This window comes from Varroa destructor, unplaced genomic scaffold (assembly GCF_002443255.2).
Source record: "Varroa destructor unplaced genomic scaffold, Vdes_3.0 BEIS01000001.1, whole genome shotgun sequence".
NCBI lineage: Eukaryota > Metazoa > Arthropoda > Arachnida > Mesostigmata > Varroidae > Varroa > Varroa destructor.
Window position 1 is genome coordinate 65,208,267 of NW_019211454.1, and position 11,316 is coordinate 65,219,582.

Below are 11,316 nucleotides of genomic sequence, written 5' to 3' on the forward strand. Positions count from 1 at the left end.
TAGCTTCTACCTATTGCTGTTACCGATGGCCGTTATTGAGGAGCCTGAAATATCCATCATGGATAGATTTCGTCGTCGTAGGAAGAGGTAATTCAAATTGGTTTGCAATCAACGAGTAAAACAGCGGCGAACGTTATTGAACAGCAGGAGTAGACAATTAGCTAGAAAGTAAGCAGACATGCAAGAACTGCGGCAGCAAAAACACAGGCCAGCCAGGCTAGCTAGCTTTATAGGTCAGTCTGTGTCTTCGTCCACCCACTCGTTTAAGTGAAAGTTAGTTAGCGTCCGTATGTATGAAAAATGTCTTACACTTACTGCTGTTCTTTGTGGTTCATAGTTATAGTCGGTCGACTTGTTCGTCTGCAGCGTGGGCTGCTGTTGCTGTCTGCTCGCCTATAGAGAGAAAGGCCACTCGCTTTTAAGGCGGTAGAATGAACTTCAGAAGAAGAACATCGGGTCGGTAGAAGCACGTCGCATCAAATTTAGCAGGTAAAGTAGTTAAGTTGGGGTATCGGAAGAAGGCAGCTATGAGCAAGCTGAACATTGAAACTGTAAGGGATTGCAGGTCGGGGGTGTTGGCCGCACCCCCAGTCAAGCTTGACAGCAGAGGAACTACAATATTACTGATAGAATTCAACATGATATATTTAAACGGCAATGTTATAAACTTCGCTTGCGTAGCTGATAGAAAATGGTTACTTGTGTCGGTATAATTGGCAAAGAATTGATGCAGTAGAGAATACGTGTTAGTAGTTTCCCTGTTGTTGGGCATACAGTGGTTTTCACTACAAGAAAGAATAGAGCATCTCTACTCTCCTTGCAGGGTATCATCAGATTATGCTTGTGCTCTATACGTAGCCATTCAATCGGTTGTTTCGGACCCAGTCGCGCGCCAATCGTGCGACCCCAGTCTGAATGAAGGGGTGAAACAACATTCCAACAGACATGATTTGGCAGATCGGGACTGTTAAAAGCCTGTCCGGTGGTATGGTAGATGGTGACGCAAGGGGCAAATCAGGATCTGTCAGGAGAATGCTTGACAGATACGTTTTTTCTAGAATTTTTTTTTGGAGAAAATGGCAAAATCTGTAGATATTTATGGAAAAAGGAAGAAGATTTTTTTTCAAACAATCGTTCTTCCCTCTAACTCCTACGCATACATATATAGAGTAGCTTAACATCTCGTTTACTCGTAGATAAGCGGGAAACTAGAGCTTAAATAAGATTCTTAGGTGTCAGTAAAGCAATACTACGATTGCTGTTATATTAATGAGCTTGTACAAGATTGAGCAAAATGAGGAAAGACAGTTTTTCAAGGTGGCAAAGGTACAAACCTGACACTACGAAGGGAATGGGGAGGAGATAGTCTCTAGCTTGTTCACTTATTGGCTCGTCGTCGTTCTATTGGTGGGAAGAGGGACAGGATGTGGTAGCGCATTGTAGGCTGAGGTCGACAGGAACCAGTTTAATTGGGGCCAGGTATGACAGGGATGTTCCAGAACGGTACAACCTCACTAGAACATTAGTTGTAGCGCCAGTTAGGTAACACTAGCTGCTAGACTATGGGCAGCAAGTGGTCACGCTGGTAGGGTACTTGGACAACGAGCGTGCGAACGATCCACGCGTCACCAAATGCAGCCAGCAAATGACGGTAGCCATCGCGCTCACTGTTTCACAAACGAACAGCGACGAAAGGGACGCTGAACAGCTGACCAGCCGACCAGGTGGGCCAGTGCGGGGAGCGTAGTAGCAGCAATAACAGAAGTGCCTGCAACAACGGGGACAGCTACCCGAGCAGAAGCCCAATGACAAAGTTGTAGTTGTTGGAATTTGGTAGGACCAACTCACACTCGTGGGTGCATGACAGCGAGAACAGAGCAACAGACTTCTTAGAGAGAACGTAACTGTCTTGGGTGTCAGTGATTCCAGGGAGCCAGCTGCTGCTCTTGCTAGCCAGCAAGATGGGGCAAATATTGGTAATACTGCCTCACTCATTGCCGAAGTACCTTAGTAGAGTACCTTGGCTAATAAACAGTATGCGGATGCGCCATAGCTAATTATTTGCCCACGACTCTAATTGGCATTTTTTATCTTGTGATCCACAAGTTCCTGGAAGATGCAATCAAGAGGATTGAACTGAGCCCCTGCAATTTTTCACTGTTCAGCGTAGAATGAACTAACAAATAGAGTCAACTGCCTTCAAAATTTGATGCCGATAGCTTTAGCTAAAAAATGACCACCCCAACCAAATGTGTTCTTCACTGAAAAAAAGCCTAGCCAAGTTCTCTAGCTGAAGAAATCGAGGTTCATATCGAATATCTAACACCCGCGTCCGCCAAATAATCTGCTCGCATGATGTGTGCTGTTGGCTTGTGTTTTATACCAAATGCACCACCTACCAGACCCATAACTAACACACGAACGGCTTGTAGTTAAAACAGAAGAAGACAAAGCTAAAAGTCTAAAATGAACGAACGCAAAAGCAAATGTCATTGTTTTCTCTTAATGTGCCACTTGCTACATAGTTTCTATTAAACGTCAGAGCGTTGACGGTGCCCAAGACGACGGCGGTCACCCCGAACCTTGTTGAAGACATCGCGCTCTTATGGCGAACACTTGTAATCCATATTACAGCGGCATTTTGAGTCGAATGAAGTACGGCATGCTTCAGTTGTAGAGTGTCGCTGCTGCTAGTGATTCGCTTGTATACATGTACATGCACACTATATGTATGTATATATATCCTTACGTATACGCTCACATTGGGGGTGCAGCCGAGCAAGCAGCGAGGCGGGTAGGGAGCGAGAGTGTCGCTTGCTTGTTTGCCCCGCAGCAACAGCACCGTTCTTGCCACCGGCAGGAGCAGCAAGACCAAAAGTAGCCCAAAAGCGGGTCTGGGCCGCGGGGTAGCTACTGGTTTCAGAAGGCTAAGAGAGGGAGATCGGAGGGGATCGTAACGACGCCTGAACAGAGCTTGATTGCGGCTAAAGCTGTTGGGCAGTAAGTACCGCCATAACTCCTAGTGTTACAACAACTGGATCACACTAGTTCTTTTGGATAGGTCTGAGACCTCTGTCTGCCCGGAGCGGCCGCTAGTAGACAGGACGGTGGGTGCTGAAGGCCGTGGGGTAGTAGCTTGAACAGCTCCTAATCTCCACTTGTTTGCGAACCAAATTAAACCTACAAAACGGCAAATCGGATGGGAGGGAAAAGATATGAATTAGCGATCACGCCATCATCAATATGAGGTTCGATACTAATATTAAGACAATTGGAAACGGTTCGATTTTGTGCATTAAAAAGCAAATATTCAAAATGAGTTCACCGTGATACCATTGAGTACAGAACGTTTGCGAGACGGATCTAGCTATATTAGGTCGGATGAATACCTGAAATAGCAGCGGAAGTAAAATTCATTGAAAGGAACACATTTTTCAAACTGTATCAGTGCTTTAATTGGCATTACAATAGAAAGGACGAGGAAGTCTGTAATATTTGCTAGATACATGCAAAGTTAGCTCCCCCTAATGGCTCTTTTACTGCTATGTTGACGACTTATGAGGGCGTGTTGATTATGGATAAAAAAATAAAGTAGCCTTCCGGTCTGCGTTCACAATTATGAAAAAGTGACGTTCCAATCGATTTGTTTAGGTTTAATGCAACGGCACGATATTCTAAGGAAGATTGACTAAGTGCATCCGTTCATGTTTCGCTAGGGGGCAATGATATTCTATCACGAACGAATCCTTCGTGCGCAAATAAGTGTGTCTCTCGGTACATGCTAAAGTATGTGTACTGGCTAAATATTCTGTCTGTTATTTGCTTTCATGACTCGCGGTACTGGTTCAGTAGATGCTATTTAGCGAGAGGCAAAAGGAAGACTGACGCTTTCTGTGCCGTCTGTAACCCAGCTGTCGGCAGACAAAACGATGTACTTTGACCTGTTCAACCGTGGAGGACACGGCTATAGCTATACATAGGCACGAAGGTAAGGAAAAGGCAGACGAAAAACTACTCGCATGCAACATCGTTTTCTTACCAAGTAAACAAAAATCAATACATTATGATGATTTTGTAAGCAATGCATCCGCGATCAGTACTGACATGGGTCAGCTAATGCGGTTTTCCCATACTAACAACGATGTTGTTCCAATGAATTTTCCTATGCATCGAATTTTTCCAACTGGAGGAACAGGCGAGAGAAGTTTTTTGTCGTATTGTGTGACTTTTGACGAGTTTGCATTGTATTCTAAACAGCTCTTCAATGTGCGGACGATGGACATGAAATAATGCATGAAAGACCGGCCGCATATGGACGACTAAAATAGGGAAATATTATATTACCAGTCGTTCAAAATCCTGCGGGATCTAGGACTGCGGACTTTTGTCTAGCGGCAGGCTATGCTCGAGAAGTTGGCAATGGGTCGGTCTGTAGTCCTCGTGCGTGCTTCCAACGGGACATGGCAATGAGGCGTCGCGGATTCTGCGACGACTTATAATTAAGACTTGGCTCTAGAATATCTGAATAATGTCCAAAGAACTCGGATCTAACAACGGAGTTGGTCCGGCAGCAGCTATGTTTGGACAATAATGATGACCTTTTTGCAGATAGATTTCCGAATGCTGTCTATTTACTATATGCTATGGTCTATTAGACCCCTGTATATCGGCAGATGTGTAAACATCAAGCGAGCACTGTCACCTGAGCCCGTCGGAGCATCGCGTCCTGAACGTTCCGTACGACTGGGCTAACATCCGATGTTATACAAATTAAGTCGACTGCCTAGTAACTCGTTTTAACATTCTATTTTTCCTACCTAAAGTTATCGTTTGAAATAATCGTTTCGTTATAACCAGATGCAACACGTTAGACGCTAGTAGTGATTGTTAGCAGGATATGTCTACTGACTTAAGATTTGTTTTTTTTGAAGAGGTTCTATTTTTTAGCTTGCAAATTTGTCTGTTGATGTCGCTGGCTAGACGATTGGAACCATTGAAAACAGAGCCAAAAAAAAATGGCAGAAGTGCACCCGCGTTGCCACCGCTGGTCGCCAATCATCGTTGCACTTTGGTTGTGTTTGTAGTCCAGTGATGACGCTCACTCGTCGCCTGGTCACAGAGCAACCGAAAGCAGGGTAATGGTGACTGGGAGCCTGGCTATGTGACTATGCTTTCCTTCTCTTGAGGCTTCTCTAGAAGCAGGAGAACGATGACTCAGCAGGCCACCGCGGAGAGACCACCTCTGGTTTGGTGAAGTGAATTAGATTAAAACTGAACGAAAGAACAGAATAGAACGGCGGACGGTAAGGTGACGAGGATAAATATCATAGATAGTCTATCTCTACATACTACTGTTATTATTGCAAGTTGGGCTGTCAACTAATATTCGCTATTCAATAAGATTAAAGGAGGTTTGCGGGAGCCTAGAATATGGTGTAAACTTCTAAGGAGCGCTAGAACTAAATGGCGCCTTTAGCCGAAGCCTCTAGACAAGATAAACGAAAGATTTGAAGTAATTGACAAACATTATAATTCGCTCAACTTTCACTAGAGACCCATTCAATTGTAAAACGACTGTGGTTTTCTATAGAAAATATGACAGAACGTCGTCGTAATTAGTGATAATAATTTGGTAGAAAAAGACCAGTATACAGGTGCAGGAACTATCAGGTGTTATTAAATTGGCATTTTATATTGAAAACGTGTTGGCGGACATTTGCAATGATTGAAAATCCTTTTTTGGTTGCCATTTATTCTTGCTTACATAGCGAATTTTGTAAGTGACATTATTGGAACACGCGTACGTTTCTTTCGCGCCTTAACGACAGTCACATCTCGACCGTCATTCCCACGCTTGTGATGCACGTTTTCCGCTAAACGCCGTCCGATAAGGCTTTTTAAACTTAACAAAATAGGCAAAAAAAAAATCGTAAGACCACCGCGTACCAGGATTAACTACGGGACATTATTTTGAGCTAGATTTTTGATTCCTGCAACTGTTTTAAAGGCCATCGTCATAGCGAGCGTTGCCCATGTATGCGGTATTTGTGCTCGCTGCTCGACCCCGCTAAGAATATCTTTCATTTCTATCTCAACCTCTGTGCGTAGAGATGCGATGACTAGCAATGGCGTCGGTATTAGTTTGTTTCACCTCGCCTCAATCTGTATATCCATCCACTTGTCTGTCTGCTGATTTGTTTTTCGGTCTATGCCCATTGGTGTTTCGTTGGTTGTGTGGGTGTGTATCAGCGCGTGTCTGTGTGTCCCAACGAGTGCCGCGTGTTGCACAAGAAGAAGCAGAAGCCCCCGCCGCTACTGCCGACACAACCGCCATCGATGTTGAATCAGAAGTCGAAGACTCGGACGGTGAAGACGAAGTTGTTGTTTGTTGAACGCCGTTGATACAACGAACAATTGTTTAATAGTACAACAAAGAATTGGCAGCAATAGCAGCATCGGCAGTGGCCTGCGGATGTTGTTGTTGCTGGCTGCATAGGGCTGAGATCGTTCGATCGACAACTCTGTCGCCCCGCAACAAGCTTTCCGTTCGCTGCCAGTGCTACAACGGCCGCTTCCTAACCGGAGTTTTGACTGTGCTAGGCATAAGCGTGAGCAGGATTGACTTTGCCACTCCGTGCATCCTGTGCACGTCGATATGCCTGTATGTGCGTAGTGTTCCGTACTTTTTGCCTGCCTATCTATCCCTGTATGTTCCTGTCTGTATGTGTGTGTGTGTGTGTGTGTGCGTGCGTGCGAGCAGTGAATGTAGCTCATTGTGCGCGGATCGGTATTGCGACGAATTCCTTTGGCAATATGGCTGCCGGTGCAGCAGATTGTCGCTGATATTGCCACTTCTGTTGCTGCTGCTAAAACTTTTATGACTGTTATTTGGTCGCTGTTGCGCTGGTTCGGTTACACAGTTGGGTTTGGACAAAATCAACGAGTTCGTCGCCACTGTCGTCGCCGCCAGTTCATTCCCCCTAGCGGTTGGTCGTCGAAATCAATGGACAGCCCGAGCAACTGGATAGAAGGGAAGACAGTTAGTAGCGTCTTCTTCATTGGCAGCACAGACACCACCGGCAAGCACAAGTGCTCTATAGCAACGCAGGATCGCTGCCGTTACCGGCGGTGATGTGATGCTGTGGCGACCGGGAAATAAAACGAGAGAAACTCAACGACAGCGGCAGGTCCGTTTTCTGCTGTTTTGACTGACCGTACGGTCGCGCGCCATTCGCCACCGGCACGATATACTGCTGAATGCTGCTACAGCTACCGCTTGAGGGACAAGCAGTGAACAAACGAACGGCATTTGATTTTCGTCGTTGTCGCCTCTTTTCCTTTCCTTCCTATTCGTAGTCTTCAACTTTGTTCGTCTTTATCGTTCTAACTGTGTGCTTCTACTGCAGTTGCCGTTAGTGCTACTAGCGGCGCTAGTGTGAGGCGCTGCGGACGCTGTTCAATTGAACTGAAGTCCTTCACTTCGTTAGAAACGAAAACGATGATAAAGGAGAAGGGAAGGTCGACAGCAAAGAGAACTAGAAAAAAAAGCGAGGAGGGGGGTCGGGACCCCAAAATGTAAGAAGATGTGGGCAGCAGATGATGGAGCGAGAGAGCTCGATGGAGCTCAGAACGAACCGAGAGAACAGAAATAGAACCAATGATTGGCCGGGCAAAGTTTATGAAGAGCGTACGAATGCGCTGTTTGTAATGTCGATGACGACGACGATTGCAGTGGTACTCTTGTTGCAGCTCGTCAGCTGTACGAACAAGAACAATTGTAGTAACAACTCGGCCAAAAAGCAATGAAATGCTGTGGCGTGGGGTCTCGTATGCTTATTATAACTGATGAATGGATGCAGACAGGAGCACCTCAGATTTGCGCTGATATCTTGCAGCATTAGTTAAAGGTAAAACAACAGACTCATTGCGCCCATGTGCGTTCTTCCCATATATGGCCAATAAAAGGATTTCGTAATAGTGTTGAACAGCATCTCACAGTTAAGTAAGCAGCAACAGTAGCAATGCTCTTTTCCTTTTTTTTTAGTATTTATGCAGTTGCTACAAAAAATAAGCTTTTTTCAAGATAAGGTGATGGTGGCTTCAAAGTGCGGAGCAAGCGAACCAAGTTACCACTAATATTAATAATGATACCGTAGGTGCTAATAGTAGACTAATACGACTGACCATACGCCATATCGCTTCCGAGGAATGAGCCGAGGGAATTAAAAAAAGAGATAAACCAGAACGGGCGGGCGAAGGAACAGAACGAACGACCTGCGCCACGGCAGCAGGCGTGCCGATTGTGATGGTAATGGCAAGAGGGTCGTCAGTCGATCGGCGCTGTTCCGATAAGGGCAACGTAAGTACCCAACACAAGTAACCGTTGATTCAGACTATAAAGGCGGCGCGCGCACGCATGGCGTGGCATTAGCAATCACGGCTGAAGGAAAGATCACTTATATTGTTGCTGGTCAGTTATGGTCCGAGGAATAACAAAATCAGCTGCGAATGAGGGCTTAAACTCGTCCGTGGGCAAAAAGCTGCCGAATTCCGGTAACAGATTTAGGCAGGCTAATGCGCGCACGTAACGGCTTACAAAACGCTATTGGATTCATGAAAAATCAACATCAGCCACTCAATTGAGTGCCCAAGTGCTGGAAAACTTATTTAAATAGCGCTCGAAATGGTGAAATAAACTGATTGACGAACTGTGGGGTTCAGTACGACTGTCCCCCTCTGTAGGGTTTTTGTACATTTCAAGCGGGCGATACTAACTCCAACATCACAGATGGGGTGATAAGAGAATAGTATGGTCATCAGGAATGGTCAACCAAACGCTCCATCACGGGTCGTGTAGTAAATTAGTAGAATTTGGAACATTGCAGAACAGCAGTCTACGTAGATATCGCTGAATGAAGACAGTAGTTCACGAATCGCCCGAAGTAGGAAAACGCTGAAGATCAAGGCTATCATTTGCTAATATTTTCATTAAACAATATTCGGATAACGAGGCTGAGGTGGAGGCGCTATTAGAATTTTGATTAAATGCTACATTGAGCCAGCCTCTTGTGTGGGTGGCTACTTTTACACAGTGCCTATACCCGCAATAGTTGTATATAGCCATTGACCAAGCTGTATTTGTACCTTCGTGGGTGTAGCCTTTCTTAAAAAATATAAACAACGTTGTGGTGAGGCAAAATTACAGGTAAAAATCGAACTGAATTTCTCATACCCAGGACAATTCCTTTTACGTTACGTAGTTAATACGTGACTGTACTGATTGCACATCGGCATTTACGCACACGCAGAGGCTTACGCTTAATATGCAAAATTCAAGCTGAAACACTTCGTACGTCGTATAACAGCTTGCGCGTACGCGTTCTGGCCAAATGATTTGATGCTTGGTGTGCCACCGAGAGCACAAATTCAGAATACCACGAAAAACGTGGAACACTGCCCAGCGCATCCCTAGCACTTCGCCCAGTTTCGAATAAGGACGAACGACATCGAAAAACTACGGGCGCAAGGCGACCGCGTCAGTCAGAGGTCAGTTTCTGAACATTTGCTTCCCTAAAGAATCACTCCAGTCTGCTCGTTGGGCCATTGAGAACGAAATATGCTATTATCACTAGATCGATAACATTCTCTGTAATATTATTAATGTTATTATTTTTATTCATTTCTAAAACAGAGACGAAAACGAAGCGTTCCCGTCAACTCCGCAGTTGATTTCATTGGCAACAAAATGATTTGGCGGCATAGAGTTCGGTAGACAGTTAACATAGAAAAGCTGAGGATAAAGAGCGATTAGCAACAATTTAGTCGGATGGTCGGCAACTTCCAGTTCGACACATTGATGAGACAGCTATTGATGAAACGCAACCTATTCTGTCTCGGGCCAAGAGCAGCAGCGGCCCCATATCTATAAGTATTCTACGTATAGCAATGCTTACTATCTATTCTAAAGATCTGTTGTTGTTGTATTTTACACGTTGTTGCACGATGGTTTTGACGCGATTAACGGATTGACTAAATGCAAATTAACGAATGAACGGAATCCGGGCGAACGAATTTTTCGTGCACAGTCACTTGTTTGATCGTCATTGGGTGATTCTTAACTCATTCATCTGACAACCACCCGTTCCTGGTTGTAGCCCTTTATTGAGTCGCGCATCGACTGCGTGCCTTGGCGATAGGACTGAGCTGGCCCGTTTGCGCTGCCTGCAAGCATGGTTTTGGATAATGGCCAGTGAAGGCCACAAGAGAAAAAATGAACAGAAGGAGGACGTGAAAAAGGATGTTCAAGAGTAGCAGAAGGAGCAGAAGTAGAGTACACCACGTGAGTTGGTGGCCTTCACTTGCTCCGTAAATGCCAAGATGGGTCATAACCACCGAATAGAACACGAATACACTCTGCTAGCAAAGACCAGAGCAACAACACATTGAAATAATACAGGATCAGTAATGGAAATTGTTAATTTTAGATGCTCGGTTTGTAACATTATTATGATTATTGTTATCAATAGGCTCATTGCTAGGTATTTTATTGCTCTTTAGGAAAAAGTGAGATAGTTCCCTGAACTGCTTGAATTAGTGTACACCTCATACTGTTCTAGTCAAGTATTCGATAATCATAAAACAAAAACAATCACTGGATAACATTAATTTTCACACGGCTTTTCGGGTTATAAAAAAAAAAAGTCAAAGCAGGCTTTTGGCAAGGCGTTCGAATGAAAGCATGTATTTTTGTAGTTTATGTGTACGTGCTGTCTCAATGTAAGAAAAAATCAGCTTGTAATAACTAAAGATGTTCCACATTATGGTGACTTTCAGACAGCTGTGCTGGCTTGTTTTCCGTCGTCTCTCCTAGACTCCAGAATGAAGGTTCGACCGAAATAGTGGAGACCCGTGTGGATCGCTAGGTGGCCAGGAATTGCCGTAAGAAACTGATCGAGCCGCTGTCAGCTGCAGACTCGGCGGCGTCGGCAAGGAATGGAATCGTGCCATGAGCCACCGATGGACCCGTCTTCCTGTCTTCCTGGTGCACCGAAGAGGGCGACCATTGTTGCACGACTCAAACGCCGCTTCGATGGATTACGCAATCACCATACTCATGTACGCAAGCTATACTCAATCTGTATAGTCTTATTATTTTTAGATCTACGAATTTCAAACAGTACGTAGTTTGCTTGTCGGTTAGCTTACAGCATACACATTTCTTGATATTGTTTACTACTACGACGTATTTAAATGGTTGTTTAGCGTGACCTTTCACCGACCAAGCGGATTCTGCTTCGTTTGCTTCGTTTACTTGGA

At 44.8% G+C, this 11,316-nt stretch overlaps 1 protein-coding gene across 11 annotated transcripts in view; it reads left to right on the forward strand.

The window, feature by feature from the left end:
• The window catches only part of LOC111243557 (uncharacterized), a 55,512-nt gene that overhangs the window by 31,296 nt on the left and 12,900 nt on the right, over positions 1 to 11,316 (forward strand). For 3 of the 11 annotated variants that reach the window (XM_022789331.2, XM_086992181.1, XM_086992192.1), the window contains one exon: positions 10,834 to 11,115. In XM_022789331.2, coding sequence (XP_022645066.1) covers positions 10,993 to 11,115 — 123 coding nt within the window. In that variant the 5' untranslated portion in view covers positions 10,834 to 10,992. Of the gene's footprint in view, positions 1 to 3; positions 88 to 337; positions 490 to 3,849; positions 3,989 to 9,205; positions 9,547 to 10,833; positions 11,116 to 11,316 lie in introns of those variants that run through there. The other 8 variants (XM_086992168.1, XM_022789327.2, XM_022789325.2 and 5 more) reach the window with 7 other exon arrangements.